This window comes from Panthera tigris, chromosome F2, assembly GCF_018350195.1.
Source record: "Panthera tigris isolate Pti1 chromosome F2, P.tigris_Pti1_mat1.1, whole genome shotgun sequence".
NCBI lineage: Eukaryota > Metazoa > Chordata > Mammalia > Carnivora > Felidae > Panthera > Panthera tigris.
The window spans coordinates 19,352,758-19,370,148 of NC_056676.1; the positions used below are offsets into that span (position 1 = coordinate 19,352,758).

At 38.1% G+C, this 17,391-nt stretch overlaps 1 protein-coding gene across 1 annotated transcript in view; it reads left to right on the plus strand.

Annotated features, from left to right (window-relative positions):
• CF2H8orf34 (chromosome F2 C8orf34 homolog) overlaps positions 1-13,535 on the plus strand; it is a 400,043-nt gene extending 386,508 nt beyond the window's left edge. The window contains 2 exon segments of the mRNA XM_042973375.1: positions 9,485-9,579; positions 12,630-13,535. Coding sequence (XP_042829309.1) covers positions 9,485-9,567 — 83 coding nt within the window. The 3' untranslated portion in view covers positions 9,568-9,579; positions 12,630-13,535.
• The last annotated feature ends 3,856 nt before the right edge of the window (positions 13,536-17,391 follow it).

The following is a 17,391-nucleotide window of genomic DNA, read 5'->3' on the forward strand; positions in this document are numbered from 1 at the left end:
AGAGATGCATGGTTTGATTGTAATCACTTTGAACTTCTTGAAACTTGTTTTGTGGCCTAGCATGTGATCTATTCTGGAGTATGTTCCATGTGCATTTGAAAAGAATGTGTATTCCATTGTTTTAGGATGGGATGTTCTGAATATATCTATTAGATCCATCTGGCTGAATGTGTCATTTAAGCCATTGTTTCCTTGTTGACTTTCTGTTTGGATTATCTCTCCATTGATGTAAGTGTGAGGTTAAAAATCTCTTACTATTATTGTATTACTCTCAATGTCTTCCTTTATGTTTGTTATTACCTGCTTTACATATTAGGGTGCTTTCGTGTTGAGGTACCTAAATATTTACAATAGCAACATCTTTTTGTTACATTGTCCCCTTTATGATTCTGTGGTATCCTTCTTTGTCTCCTGTTACAGTCTTTGTTTTAAACTCTATTTTGTCTGACATAAGTATTGCTACCCCAGCTTTCTTTTCGCTTCCATTTGCACGATAAATGTTTTTTCATTCCTTTCTCTCAATCTGCATGTGTCTTTAGGTCTGAAATGAGTCTCTTGTAGGCAGCGTATAGATGAATCTTGCTTTTTTAGCCATTTAATTCGTTCTTATGCTTCCTCTAGTCGATTATTTATTCCCTCTAGTGTATTTTTAATTTCAGTTATTGAACTCTTTTCTCTCATTCGTACTTTTTTATGTTTTCTCTCTTTTTAAGTGTCTCACTGAGGTGCTCCACTCTTTTCTCCACTCCTTTCCTGAGTCCAGTGAGTATTTTATGACTATTACTTTAAATTCTGTATCAGGAATATTAATTATCTCTGTTTCCTTTACTCTCTTGCTGTGATTTTGTCCTGTTCTTTCATTTGGGACATAGCCTCTATCCTCATTTTGTCTAATTCTCTGTATCTGCTAAGAAAGTTAGGAAATTCTCTGTATGTTAGGAAAGTCAGCTATGTCTCCTGCTCTTAAAAGTAGTGGCCTATTGAAGAAGAGGTCCTGTAATGCCCTGCAGTGCAGTGGCCCCTGTTCACCAGGACCTGGTGCTTCAGGGAACTCTTCTGTTGTTTTGGCTGGCCGCTTTTTCCTTCAATCCAGTCATCTGCAGTGGCTTGCTTTGCCTGCTGTGGTCAGTGGTTGGTCCTGTGGGGTTAGTGAACCAGTCTGGGCCGTCTTGGGCTTGAGTTGGGTCAGACCCAATGTTGCCAGAGCTGTGGTATCACCAAACTGCAGGATGCTCTCCCTGTGTTGGCCCTTGATAAGCTTTTGCTGGTGGGTGGGGCCTGCAGTCAGACCCCAGCCCACCTCTGGGGTTGCAGTTGAACTGGTATGTGTGGTTTACTTTTCCTCTTCCTGGGGTAGGAGTCAGTTCTGTGTGGTGTTGGCAGACATGGTCCAAAGGAGAGGGTGTGGGCAGGGTGAGCTGTTAGCCAGTTAGGTGGAGAGTATTTGTATTGTGCTGGTTCTGACAAGTGTCTGTATTTCTAGGCTGGGGATTAGGGGAGGGAAGTGACACCTGTCAGCTCTGTTGTTATAGGAGAAATCTTTCAAAGATCCCCACCCTTTTAGCACAGGCTCTAAGATTAGTAAACAACAACAACAACAACAAGAACAAAAATCTTCCTGTATACCCCAGGTGTTTTTTAAACTGCTGTTTCTATGCCTATTCTCAGTGGGGCTGTTTGTTATGCTGTCTTTTTAAGGGTGGGGGCTAAGTTTCCAATTGTTCTCCGTCTCTCCCAGACCCATGCCTACTGATTTTTAAATTTCAGCTGTTAAGCCTCATTGATTGTAATAACTTGAGAGAGTAAGCCCCTATGGTTTTCAAAGCCACATGTTGTGGGGATTTGTCTTCCCAGTGTGGGTCCCCTGTGCCTGGGATGCCTGGTATGGAGTCTGTTCCTCTTTCCAATCTGCACCCACTGTGCCCCTCCCACCCCCGAAGAGTCCCAAGGGTCTGTTTGGCCCCCGACTATATCGCTGCCCTTTCTACCCTCTTCAATATGGCCTATTCTCTACATTTAGTGGTGGACAGTCTGTTCTACCAGTCTTTGGGGCATTTTCTGGGTTATTCACATGATGTGGGTGTTATCTAGGTGTATCCCTGGTAGAGGTGAACCTAGGATCCTCATACGCTGCCATCTTTCCTGGAAGTCCCTGTTGATTGAATCTTGAGTCACATTTCTTTGACCTAAAGAGTACCAATTAATATTAATTTTGATTTGTGATTCTTGGGATGAATTATCTTTGTCTTAAATTTCTTTATTTCTTCTTTATTTTTGATGGGTATTTTCACTGGGTGTAAAAATCAAGGCAGCTTTTTTTTATTTCAGCACTTTGAAAATATCCTTCCATCAGTTTATTGTTTATTGTTACTTCTTCAAATGTTTTTAAAATTTTCATTTTGTCTATTATTTTTGCAGCTTTACCTTGAGTAACCTAGATGTGACTATTCTCTGATATACCTTGGATTCTTTGTGTTAAACATGAGTGATAAGAATGCTTCTAAATCTGTAGCTTTCGGACCTTTGGCATCTTTGGATTTTCCATATTCTTTTTCTGTCAAGTCTTTGGCTTCTTTTCTAGTCAGCTGTTGCTACATAAAATAATCACCCAAAACATTAGTATCTTAAAATAACAATCATTTATTTAATTCATTCATGGGCAGTTTGGTCAGGGTTCAGTAAGAAAGGCTTATATCTTTTCCATGCAGCATCAGCTGGAGTGATTTAAGCAGGGGTGGAGGATACATTTACAAGATGGGTAACTCACATGCTTAGATGTTGATGATCACTGTTGCCCGAGAAGTCATTCAGGACTGAAGGTCAAGGACCTTGATTTCTCTGCATATAAAACTTTCATCGTGCATCTCTCCATGGCATGTTTAGGCTTTCTCACATTATTGTAGCTGCCTTAGAAGAGTGAGTATCCCATAAGACAGGAAGTGGAATTTTTCCATTCCTTAAGGCCTGAGCCTGGGAACTCACAGCACTACTTCTGCCATTTTGTTGCATATACAGTCAGAGATTTTTTTTAATGTTTATTTTATTTTTGAGAGATAGAGAGCGAGAGAGAGAGCATGAGTAGGCAGGGAAGAGAGAGAGGGAAGCAGAGAATCCAAGCAGGCTCCATACTGTCAGTAGAGCTTGATGTGGGGCTCCATCTCATGAACCGTGAGATCATGACCTGAGCTGCAATCAAGAGTCAGACACTTAACTGACTGAGTCATCTAGGTGCCCCTGCAGTCACAGAGCATAGATTCAAGGTTAGTGGACATGGTTCTAGCAAGTTGGGAAAAATACGAAAGAATTTGGGCGGGGGGGGGGCGGTGGTATGTTTTAAAATTGCCACGGCCACCTGTTAACATGTGTTAGATACTCTAACTGTATGTAAAATGTGCCCCACCTCTGTTTTCCATCCATTTGTTTCTGTGTATCACCCGGGATATTGTATTCTGATCTATGCTCAAGTTTATTATCTCTGTCATTAATGCTATCAAATCAGCTGTTTAACACATATATTACAAAATTGAGAAGATTTTAAGTGGGTTTTCTTCATTGAGAGGGCTGGTTTATTTCTATTTGCCCTTACTCTTACAGTGTGACCCTTCAGAGTAGCAACCCCAAACCTAGGGAATTAAACTGAGTCACCTTCCTCAGTAAGCCTGGGGCTCCAATATTTGTCCTGTCTGCCTATGAACCTTTTGCAAGTTGCCAGCCTCTCAGGAATTTCTTCTGCAACTGGTAGCTACCTTTAGAGGAATTGTGTCACCAAATTCCATGCTCATTTCTATTTATTTCTTTATTCTTCTGGATATTGACCGTTTAATACCTTATTATTTTGCTAGCTCTCTGATGCCTTCGCAGAGGCTTTAAAAATGTTTCATCCAGCTGTTATAAATGTTTCTAGTAGCTGCTTTATCTGAAAATTTTACACAACCAATCCTGGATATTAAATTTCTTACTCTGATATATTTCAGTAAATGTGGGCAAAATCAGCACATTTTCAGATAATTTCCTTTAGTTTCCATAGACTAGGAAAACATTTCTTTTTCATTACTTTAATTTGTGCCAAACATAGTGCCAGATACATAGTATATGCTTGCTAAATATTAGTAAGTTCTAAGGTTTTACTTTTAGGCTAAGCATACATCCTATAAAATGGTTTCTATTTATGCAAAAAATGATGATTTATCTTCTATCCCACCAGGACTTCTTCTTGCTTCTTATTAGGTTTCTATTTACCTTTGCTTATGTTATTATTAATGACATTGTGTTTTTACTCCTGTGTGGAATTTGTTCCCAGACACTTGCTAGGTTCTCACTATGACTGACTATTGTGAGCATATGCATGTGTCATTTAATTTTCTCAGTGGGATGCTAATTTTTTTTCTAGACATTATGATGGAGTGAGGAAAAAAAAAAACCTAGGAGTCAGAAAACTCTAAGGTCCTCCTTCTTCCCTGTGGTTCCCAGGCTAGTAGACTGCAGAAAAGGGCTCACACTCAGATGCATCTACATTTGCCCAGTTCTCAGACTTTAACTATCAGAGGTACATTAACTACATGGGAATAATACAGAATGCTTTCCCTCAAGTTTCTCTGCCGAACAATCTTTGCCTTTTTCTTACTAACCGAAAATAATTTATCTTTTCACTTAGGAAGCCACAGTTCATTTGTCTTATTTTTCTTAATTATTCTATGGTTTTTGCATTTAGCTTGCTGCCTCTAATATGCCTTGGAACTAGCAGAGGAGAGAAGGATTTTATATTCCCATTTTGGGGCCAAAAGCGTGACCTCTCCCTTAGGTGGGTTCATGGGTGGCATGATCATCTTATGCAATGTGCTTTCTTATGTATTCTCCCAGGCTGGAAGAGTTCATTTCATATCTACTAATTGGGGCACCTGCATCATTGATCCCAGCCTACCTTATTATTTCCCTCTCCTTTTTCCTCCTACTTCAAACTTAAGGGCTTATTTACCTCAAACTGAAGGGGAAAAAAATCAAGGAACAAACTCTCTCCTCCAGAAGATGCTATAATTTCCACTGTGTGAGCTAGCCTAAAAGTTGACCAGCATAGCCTCCTAAAAGGTAGTGGAATATTTGTTATAAGGATCTGACAGGAAATTGTAGCCTGAAGATAGGCATTGTGGGTGAAGAAACTACTTGTGTAGGCATAATGAAGCTGGTATATGAAAAAAAGTGGAGTTCTACACATGGAACTTCAAGAATGTGGCATAATAAATCTTTTCACTGAGGAAGTTAGCATATATTCTAATGGATATATAATTTAATAATGAATTAGGAAAATTGTCACATTAGGCTAACATAAAATAGAACCACAGAGTCTATTTGAGTCATTAGAATTCTATTATTCCATTTCTCCTTAAAGCCTATTATGAGTAATTGACATTTTAGGCTTATATAGAAACACATGCATCTTCAAAAGAAGAGAAAATGAAAGAGGACTGACACTTATGACATTTTTGCTGGTAGGGGCTATGTAGCATCTCCTTTAATCCTTGTGACAACTTAATATGTAGGTGATATTCCTCTGCTTTTACAAACTCAGATCTGTTAAGTGTATCCTGTCCCAAGGATACATAATTAATAAGTGCAATTTACAGTCTAGCTCAATCCAAGGCCATATGTTCTACTCCAAAATGTCATTCCATCTCTATAAGCTAAAAAAAGGAGGGAGGGGGAATGTGTGCATAGAGAGTATCAAGAGAGGAATTATTTCACCGAACACAGAAAGAGTTTGTATCATAAAGTGCTATAAAGCTTGAAAATAAGAAAAAGTGACATATAAAGAAACAAGCAGTAATACATTTGGCCAGAAAATCTGCTTTTAATATAAACTTCAACCTTGATTTAGTTAAATTTACGCTGTGTTCCAAATTGTTATCCACAGGCAAAGTCATCCAGAAAATTAAGGGAGGCATACGTGATAAACATAAAAATTAAAATTTTGACAGAATAAAATAAATAACGTTTAGTAACTACATTAAGCGTGTTTAAAATCTCATAGTTTGATATTAAAAATAGAACAACTGTTCAAAGCATGCTGCCAAATTTCTTCAGAATGAGTTGTTTTGAAATGTTGACTAAATATCCCAAAACTATATATCAACTGCAGTATAATTAAACATTCTTCAGACCAAAAACATAGCTTTTCTTTATATTCTTAAACATATGTTATATGTGACTTTCTCCTTCGTATTAGGACACAAGGAATTATCCATTTGTTAACATTTAAAAAAAAATTCAGCAAGTTTCTACTAGTTATGCCAGGCTTTATAATTTATAAATTGCTTCCACGTATTTAATCTCCAAAACTAACCTATTAGGGAAAATTTCTTCTTAAGTTCCTATTTTATATTGCAATTATTCAGCACATATTTATTTAAAAAACATTTGTATATTCACTGTTGATTTACTTAACAAATAGTTACTGAATGAATTGGATGAATGAAGGAATGAAGAAATTTAGTTCGTCTTGGTTAAGTGATCCTTGAAGATCCCTTGAGGAGTAGCCAAGCCTAAATCTCTATCTTCTGATTATTCAGGGAGACCACAATGTCTAGCAACATAGACAAATAATAAGGGGTTTATCAGTCTACACAACAACACATGATGTGTTTGATGACATTCCATGTGTTCAGGGTGTTGTTCCTCAGCAGTAACGATAATTCAATCAGAGTTGCAATGAACACAGAGCATTAATGCAATATTTACATCAGTCCCTACGTGTCATGTGGGATCACTGCCTGAGGTGATTTGTGTGGCTGTTTTTCACCGAATTAACCTGTGCCTATGGCATTTAAGAAGAAAATAAGCAGGTTCTATGCTGTAAACAAAATATTATCTTTATTTTTATTTCTCGACTTTATGGCTACTCTTTTGCTTGCTTTTTTTGCCCCCACCAAAGGAGCTTCATTTCTTACCTCCCCATAGGTATGGGGAGTAATGGGCCATCCTCTGGATAAGCTGTGCTGTTTCACAGAGGGAAGCAGTGTAAGGCTGGATACCTAAGTCAGTTGCCATATAAGAGTAAGGGTCATGCAAAAAGTTCAGTTCAGAAACTTGAGATCAGTTAATTCTGTCTTTTATTTCTGTTATCCTTGGCCACTTTGCCTTGCCCCCCTGCCCCTTATCAAAATAAAACCTCCTCATGTATTTGTTTTCTTAAGCACTGTGGATGTATTTCCCAGATTTTTGCACTGTGCCCTATGGAACTGGAATTTTATTTGCAAACCGATTGTCTGGCAGTGCTATCCAAAGAACACTCTTCATGCCCCTCCTTATTTATTTATTTATTTATTTATTTATTGGCCTTATTCGAAATGTTTCCTGGAAGACACAGCTTCCCTTATAGCCTTTCCCAGGGGAAACTGTCTTTCTTTCAGTTGCCCTGTGTTAAGCACCATGAGGTAGCATTACCATTCTACCTGAAATTCCCCTCCTTTATAGGCACATGCTATTTGTCTAGCTGTCCCGTTTCTTTCCTTGTCACTGTAATCCTACCAATCACGCCTGTTGTTTCATGTGGGGTGCTTACATTTGAGTCATTGCTTTTCTCTCTGCACCAATCTTATCATTAAGAAAACTTAACTCCTACTTGGGAGACTTATCCACTGTCTTACTATTATAATTCTTTGGCCCTCTCAAATGTAGCGATCTTCTAAGGCAATGTATTTTTTTTCTTGTCTAATGTGAAATAGCATCCAACTCTAAAATCTTAGACTACTGTAATGCATTCTCTGTCCCAAACCTTCTACCCTTAAGATTATCTATTTCCTACTAAACCTGCACTTCAACTTTATTTTCATACTTTGACACTTTGCTACTCCTTCTCTTCAACTATATGCAACTACATCTGGCTTCATCCTTCACCCAAAAGTCCATGCCATACAGAACAGTGATACACAAAGCGCGGTCCACAAACCAGCAGCATCAATATTAGCATCCGCGTCTCTTTGGAAATTACAAGAAATGCAACCCACAACAACTAAGTCAGAAACTCTAATAGCAAAGTCCAGCAACCTGTGTTTTAAAAAGCCCTTCAGATGATTCTGATACACTTAAAATTTGAGAACCACTAAGAGAGATCATTAAATGCATCATTATTTTATTCAAAACCCTTCCATGTGTAAGATTTCTAAAAGTTTATCAAGTTCTCCAGCTTTATTCAGCATCCATTTTCCACATATAATCACCACTTTTGATCCAAATTTTTCTGTAGTTCCTACTTATCTGAATTTGAATACCGCAAAACTATGAAATGCCTACTGCTTAATGACTCTTGCAAAGGTGTTTCCCTTATAACCATCCTCTGTGGGGGATCCTGAGCTAACTTGCTCAAAGTCATGTATATACATAAGGGTGAAACCAGAATTGGAACTCAGGTGTGTCTGAGTACAAAACCCATGCTTTTTCAATTTTGCTGCTGAATTATGTGAAACAGCAACTGTACTGATATGAGTCTTTCACTCCAGTTGGAACAGAACTTACCAATGGATCTCTACAGATGTCTTAAAAATGAATTATACGAAAATCTATTATCAACTGATAAATATCAAGTTATGTAGGACTTCTAAGAGCCTTTGATATGCTGGTGTATAAATTTCGATCCTCCAAAAAGCAGATATGGTATGTTTCTGTCCCAAATTCCTTAACCAAAGAACCATTTTTTGTGGATCATTCATAACAACACCATGCAGGGCGAGCATTCTAAGATCTGCTTTAGAAAACTTGGACTTAATCTATCTCCTTTCTCTTCAGGAAATGTGAATTGCTCATGTCCCTTAATCCCTTTATTTCATCTGCTTTTATCCTCCATTCTATTTCCCCACTCTTTTAAACTAGAATACTCTTTGCCTTTGTCCCACAAGCCACCGCTCTTTTCCCTCAGGGATGCATTCAGAGGAATTACATTCAGCATGTGATGTTATGTGCCAGGCATTATGAATAGAGTGTATGTGTATTTATATGCACTACTTTTATAAATTTCATAATAATTTTGTGATGATGATGTTAAATTGCAAATGTGATCGCGTAACAACTCTGTGACGTATATATACCCAATCCTGACTAAGTTGTGTGAGGATAGCGACCGGAATAGCAATCCTTTCCTGCCTAACCCATGCTGGCCTTAAGAAATGAATGTGATTTATGTGAGATCTTCTTGAAGTCCACATGTATATTCACAACACTATCTGGAGGCTGGAGGGCATCTTGCCCTAGAATTTATTTCAAAATCAGCAGAAGTTTAAATTGAAAATGACCAGCGTATGGAATAAGAATATACATACCATGAAGCAAGTTAACTAATATGTAATTGCAGCTCACTATATACTGTAAGTGTAGTTTTTTTGATATTAATTTTGATTACCCTGCACTAGAAATTGTTTTAAACTGCTAGGAGATTGTGTTTAATAGATTTTTTTTCCTGGTCCAGCATATTCTCTCTTTTTCTTTCACTGTGCAGGTTCTGCTGATCTTCTCCTTTGTGTCCCATGCTCCTCTTGTCCTACACTGGTCTACTCTGGTATGTTTGCTCAGGGCACTTAATACCAATGTCAGGTAATTATCGGTGCTATCTTCAACTGCTCAAAGTTTGGATTTGTTTAATGTACAGTTCTCATGGCCTATCATGAGAAAGAGGCTTCCTTCCTACTCTGCATAACGCTTCCTTTTTCTTTTTGTGATATTCTATGGATCTCAGGCTTCTCACGAAGTCTGTGTTCTCCTATGCTGAAGTGAATTGAATCCTTCCTCCTTGGCAGGAAAATCCACTTCAGATATATTTGAGATGAAAACATGTTCCCCCACTGTGAAGATCATGGACTTTGTGACACCATTAAATATATCTTGGAGATACAGAATCTCAGAACAATTTTACATCCATGGGCATGAGGTTACTGTATGAACTGGATATGTAAGATGAAGAATTTGCAGTTTCTTCTCCCACGTATGTCACAGAGAGAAGCAAAAGGTTGAGTTTGTCCTTAGCAATAACAGAATCACAGAATATCAGATTTAGAAAGAACCATCTGCTTCTCTCCCAATTTAATGCTGATCTCTTCTCCAGAATGCCCCTACGAAATGACCATGCAATCTTCACTTGAACATCTTGAATAATAGGAAGTATTCTACCTCCTGTGGCTGTTCATTCAATTTTATTCTGGTCTAATTGCTCATCAACCTAATATTGAGAAATCATCTAAAGAGATAATTTCTGCAATGCATCGCTGTGTAGTTAGCAAAATATTATGTTCATTGCGCATGTTTTATAATAAAACAAAAAATGTTTTATATTAAAACATGGAAAACATGTAGAAAAATGTGGACAGCCCAACGACCAATAAAAGATGACTTATTTAAAAAGTATAGCAATCTATATAATGGAATACTGTACATCTTACGAAGGTTGAGATATATATTCATTGGATAAATACATATATTTATACTGATAGTAACTGGATCCATCTATCTATATCTATATATATTCTGTTGTGGAAACATTTTTATAATACTGTTACATGAAAAATGAGTTACAAAACAGTATATTAAATATAATTCACTTTTAGTTATATACAATGGATAGACGCATACACGATCATATATTTACATCTGCAGAATACTGTCTGGATGGTTACAAACAAAAATGTCTTGAAAAGATATCTGTATCCCCATGTTCAGTGGTATTACTTACAATAGACAAGATACAGAAAAAACCTAAGTGTCCATCGACAGATGAATGGATAAAGAAAATGTGGTACACATATACAGTGGAATATTATTCAGCCATAAAGAATGAAATTTTGCTAATTGCAACAACATAGATGGAACTTGAGGACGTTTTACTAATTGGAATAAGTCAGACAGAGAAAAACAAATACCATATTATCTCACTTATATGCGGAATCTAAACAACTGCAACAACAAACACTAAGCTCATAGGTACAGAAAACAGATTGGCGGTTGCCAGAGTCAGGGATTGGGCAAACAGGTGAAGGTGGTCAAAGAGCACAAACTTCCAATCATGAAGTAAATAAGTCATGGGTATGTCACATACAGTATGGTGACAAAAGCAGACAGGTAGGCAAACAGTAATGCTTAAGTTGTACAAAATGTTCAAAACCTACTTTAAATGAAATTACTTTCTGTTGCTCCAAAATCTGGATCCTTGTAGTTGCCTTATTTCTGGTTCTTTCTGTAAAACAGACAAAAATTTTATCTCTCGGGGCGCCTGGGTGGCTCAGTCGGTTAAGCGTCCGACTTCGGCTCAGGTCATGATCTCGCAGTCCGTGAGTTCAAGCCCCGCGTCGGGCTCTGTGCTGACAGCTCAGAGCCTGGAGCCTGTCTCAGATTCTGTGTCTCCCCGCTTCATGCTCTGTCTCTCTCTGTCTCAAAAATAAATAAATGTTAAAAAAAATTTTTAAAAATTTTTATCTCTCTTCCACATAATAATTCTACCATTGTAGGAACACAAAAACCATGTTGTTCTCTTTGTTAGTCCTTTACGTGTTCTTTGTATGACTTGCAGGTATACGGCCCTTCTACCCAAGAGATCTGAATAAGTAAACCATTCATCCGATTCATATTTAATAAAGAGCTCCAATGAAACAGGAACTACGCCAGAGAATGACATGTCACTATCATGTGACGAAATCACATACTGAACATTGTTTACATAAAAGACTCCTGATTATCGTTATGTAGGCATTAGGGTGAGATCAGTGCACGCAGCAGGAGAATTCTACCTTGACTAGTGGTTGAAGGGGCCTGAGAAAAGTGGTTTTTAAGGCTAAGTGCTAAAGGAGTAGGATTAGTTAGATAAAGGAGTTAGCTGGGGTTGGTTGGAATAAGTAAGGCATTCCAGAAAGGGAAAAGTATGTGCAAAAATAACTGGGCTCCCTTCTTTCCTCTTTTTCTTCCTTTCTCCTCTCCCTCTTTACCATCAAACAAATACTTACTGAGCAAACACCATGTGCAAAGTATACTTTCAAGTCCTGTAAGTAAGTTGGAGATTCGTATTTTTCTTTCAAAGTATTTATGGTCTGGTGAGTGAATCGGAAATATTAAATATAGCTCAGGTACGAAGCAGAAGAAACAGGTATTATCAAGTATTCTAGGAGCATGGATATTTCCCTTGCCCTCCTAATCATAGTCTCCTGGGGAAAAAAAAAATAAAGGAATTATTTTCAGTCAAGAAATATGGGCACATAGTTCCAGTGCTGAAGAAAGGACTTGTGCAGCCTGATCTATCTTATGCCTCTCTAGCCTTCTAAATTCAGCTTTCATAATTCCTTTCAAGATCGTAAATGTGTACACACCTCACAAGTATTTCTCATTGGCCATATTTGGAGAGCAACCATTCTATTTTAACCATCCAAGATATCTGTAGAATAGCTACTTCTAATTATATATACAAAAAAGGTTTATACAGATTCCAGAAATTGACATCCTGGCAGCAAAATACAGTTGATAAAGGTAGGACCTAAGGTCAGTGCCATGGCAAAAGTTCACACAGGGTATAGGAAAGCATTAAAGTCCCTAACTTTCTTTTTATGCTGCACTGTAGAAGTATTATTAAGCACATTATCCTTTGTTTTGTTTCTCCCCTACAGGTCTGTGAAGCAGGCAGAAGTTCCAGGTGGTCCTTAAAGAAATTGCAATTATTCAAATCCTTATGTATAGTTCTAATTTTATTTACTATGTGTAATCACTTAGAGAATGGTTATTTTTATAATATCAATAATAAACAAGTACTCTTGTAACCAGGGGGTGCCTAAAGGTGTAATCAGAGAACACTAACCCTGGCAAAGGATTCTGGGGTGGTCAGGATGTCTGCTGCCTTTTGACATGGTTAGTGTCCTGGGTTTAGATTACTTTATACCCAGTTATTAAGATTACTATTTGATACATTAAATATTGCCTGATTCAAATAACTTTGCTTAAAATTTTTCTGTATTTTAACTTGTGTAGGGTTTTCTACTTCTTATATTTTTATAATATTTTCTCATTTTTTAGATTAATAAACATTATACTTATCCACATGTGCCAAGATGTGCCATTTAGGTCTCTCTGGGAGTTAGCTGTTTGGTATCATCACCTGCCATGTGTGTTTTGTGCAGCAGTAAGAAGCATATTCTCTACCACTGCTCCTTCCTATGATTATCTTCCCTGTTCCTATCAAACAAATAACTGATATGTTAATTTAATAAAGCAGATCAATAAGGAATGAAATGCATGCCCCAGATCATATGCAATGAAAATTGTTGGACCATTTATCCAATTATTGAGCCCAATTAAGGTTATCCATTTTGCATTTGATGTATGCTCGCTTCTGGAATATATTCTGCACTGAAGCTAAGTGAATGGATCTAAGTAAATCTATTGAGTGTCTCTATTGTCTGTTTTATCTTATTTGTCTGAACAAATACCTTATCTTATGTTTCTGAACCTTTAAAGACATATGGTTAAATTATAAAATTGTCTGTATTACTGTGAAAGAAACAATGTTAAAGGCAAGAACATGGCTAAAGAATAAACAAAGAAGTTCTGATTGTATGAATGGAGTTACATTCCTAAATCAACTAATATAATAAGTTTTCTTACATTAACATTTTCATGTGCATAGAGACTCAAGACTAACTTTCACAAATGTTACCGGTTTTTATAGGTAGAAACAAATTAAAGGCTTAAAACACAGTACATTTTTGCGCAGAAAAGAAAGTAGGCAAGAGAGCAAGTTTATGAGAACAGAACACTCCTCTATTTAAAAATCCTTGTGATAAAGAATATCTTCAAAAATATTTAACGGAGGATCGAAATGTTTTCTCTATTAGGGATAGTCTTTCTTTAATATATGTCATCCCTGATGCCCTCATCCGAGCCAATTTGCCTCCAGCCTTCACTTGCTCAGCTTTTGTCCGCCTCTTGCCCCCTAACATTTTCCTGGAGACAATCACTCTCCTAAGTGACACATCAGCCTCAGGAATCAGATCAGCCAGAATATCAGAATGTATATTGCTAAAAATGCTACCAAAGACCTACAAACCTGGGCACTAACTAAAGTAGTAAGCGGATAGATTTTAATCCATGGTAAACTATTGCAGCAGATAAGAACTCTGAACTGAACTCATCTTTGATTTGTGCAGAGGTGACTGCATGTTCAAAGGAAGAGAGGGAAAGTAAGGATGCGAATTGCCAGAGCTTGAGAAGAGTCGGGGAAATGGAAATTTATAAAAAGCAGACAGGGGAGTTAACCCATGTGAAACTCATTTGGGTTTGCTAACTGTGCTTATTGAAGTTTGACTTTTGTCCTTCCACTGAGACTGGGAGACAGGGGCTCTATCTTCAAGTGTTGGCTGGAAAAAAAAGTTGGCTGCTTTTGGCAGTCTTGTACTTTCCCAGGAAGGAACTTGACGGGGCTGGGGCCATTATCGTGGAGATGCTGCCTTGACTGTTAGAAAGTAAGTTTGTGTTTGTTCATGTCTTCTAATGTGGGAGTGGGTTGGAGTGGATGAAATCATTTGTACTCAGAGTCTGCAGTATTTATAGGCCAACGTTGAGGTCTGGGCAAGAAAAGAGCTCAGAGGAGCCAGGCTAGAGTTTGGTCCAGAAGAGAATCTTCATCGGGGCACCTGGATGGCTCAGTCAGTTGAACATTCAACTCTTGATTTCGGCTCAGGTCATGATCCCAGGGTCGTGGAATCAAGCCCTGCATCAGGCTCCATGCTAAGCATGGAGCCTGCTTAAGATTCAATCTCTCCCACTCTCTGCCCTTCCCCTGTTCATGCTCGCTTTCTCTCTCGAAAATAAACTTTAAAAAAAAAAGAAAAGAATCTTCATCAATGCCAGTCACACACACACACACACACACACACACACACACAGTATCTGCCCTTCCTTCTTTGTCAACTCCTATAACCACTTTTGGAGGACAAGGACAGAGGCCAAGGCCAGTAAACAGCTAGAGCCCATATCAGGAGATTTCTCCAGGTTGCTTTTCTATCTCCTGTTTTAAATTTCGCACATGAACTCTGAATCTCTTGGCACTTACTTTGACTCCCCTTACTCAGTTTACTTTATTTGTGTTTCCTTTTCTCTTTCTTTCTTTCTTTCTTTCTTTCTTTCTTTCTTTCTTTCTTTTCTCTTTATTTGTGTTTCTTAACACAGCCCCAGAGTTATTGCAATTTTTAGGGCTTGAAAACCCCACACAAAAAGGGCTTCTAGAAATGCTCGTCACAACCCCCACTTTAACGTCACTACTATAGACAGATAGCTTTCAGCCCTAACTCATGCCACCACCTCCAGGTGTCCCTGACTGATAATCTCTGCCCTCTGGACATGGAAGCCAGACCCTTATTCTCAAAGATACCATAATCTAGTGGGGGAAATATGCATATGAACAGTTAATTTAAATAAAATGTGGTAATGCACAACGATGAAGACATTTACAAGCTAGGATACTATGGGAGCACCAAAGAGCAGTTGGGAACCCATCTGAGATCTGATCTTGGATGAGGATCAGTGCTGGGGTGAGCAGAAAGTCAAAGAAGATTCCATGGAAGAGATAATGCCTCAGCTGGTTCCTTAAAGATGAGATCAAGTCAACTGAGAAACAAAAACAAATAAGAGGGTTTTAGTGGGAGCAACAGAATAAACCTAGTATAGAACTCTGAGTGGGCAGAGTGTGCATGGGGATAACAAATGTATTTATTATTAGAACATGTAGAATATGAGATGATGTGGCAGTTGATGGGGCAGAGAAGTGGGTATATATGGGGCTAGGAAAAATCACATGTTCCATCCAGTGGTCTTCAAGTCTGGTGGCTCATCAGAATCACAGATACAGATACTTAAATCCTACTCTCTGGGATTAAGATTCAGTTGGTTTGAGGTAGACCCCAGTACTTACTGAAAAGCTTTTTATTTGATTCTGAGGAATATCCAAGGATGAGAGCCATTGCTAAAGAGAGCTACTAAAAATTTTCAGCGATAGAGAGTAGAATGACACTATCAGATTGATGTTAGGATAGCTTGCTCTGGCAGCCAGTAAAGCTGCAGAAATAGTAGACCCAGGAAATGAGAAAACCTAGAAATGGGGAAAACAGTTAGGAAGTTGTTGTAGGAGTTAAAAATAAAAATAAAGTCTTACTTAGATTTATTAAGGCAAAAAAGGTTCACAATCTAACTATAGTTGGTATACTCTGGAATCAAGGGAACAGATAGAATCAAAACTTATTTGAGGGCTAGAATTGTCAGCTCTTATGGAATTATTGCACATAGATGAGGACAATAAAGTATTGCCAAGAATGCCCCCCAGGCTCATGGCTTGGGTCTAGGGGCGGCTGTAAAACAATGAAAGGAAGAACAGGGGAAATCAGCTCTTGAAGATGATAACTACAGTGTAGATATGTTGAAGTGTACTTGCCTATTTGATCTCAAATGTCCAGAACACATTGAGGCCAAGTACAGGGCTAAAGATACAAATTTGTCATTCGTGTGAATATATGGGTTTACAAAAACTATAAAAATGGGTCACATTGCCTGAGGAGAACCTATGGATGCCTCTAAGGAAGCACCTAAGAACACCTAAGGGGCAAGGCCAAAGAGACTGCAGGAAGGAGACAAGAAAGAACTGTTGAGAAAGATAAGAGAGAAAACAAGAGCAAGGGGTGCTAACTACAAGAGAATGGATAACCATGATTTTCATGCTGTTTTCATGGTAGCTTTCCCGACTTAGATTTAAATCTTTCATCTGACCTTAGATGCACTATACATTCCCTAAGATATACTTCCTTAAGCAATGAGTTATTCTTCCTTTAACTTTTGGAAGGCCAGGAAAATGTTTGCCTTGAGTGGAGCCTCCAGGGATGAGACAGGCAGTACATCCTCATGTGATGTCAGTACAGAGTATGATAAGAGGCAGAGTATGATAAGAGAAGAGATATACCACATGAACTGATAATTTTTCTACCTCCTTTAGGAAAAGGAGACATTTCCACAGGCTTTTGAGAATGTCAAACCTTCCACCCAGATTCATCTAACACTTACTCAACAACGCTTAATTGTCAAACACCCACTCTGTAATACCAGATTAGACTCTGAGGACTCAGCAGTAGTGGGACAGTGTCCTTGCATTCTTGAGCTTTGGTTAACCTGCAATCTAAAGGAATAGGGGGGTTATTCAGGTGAAATTGGGGAAGGTGGAAGGGAATTAGGGGTAGCAATGGAGAAAAGGGTTGAAGACTATTTTGAGACGACAGCATGTGTAAAGATCCAGAGACAAGGAATAACAAGGTGTATCCAGTGAAATGAACAACTGAGCATGGCTGGAATAGAGGGGATGCACAGTATTGTCTGTAATGCAGATGAGAAGTA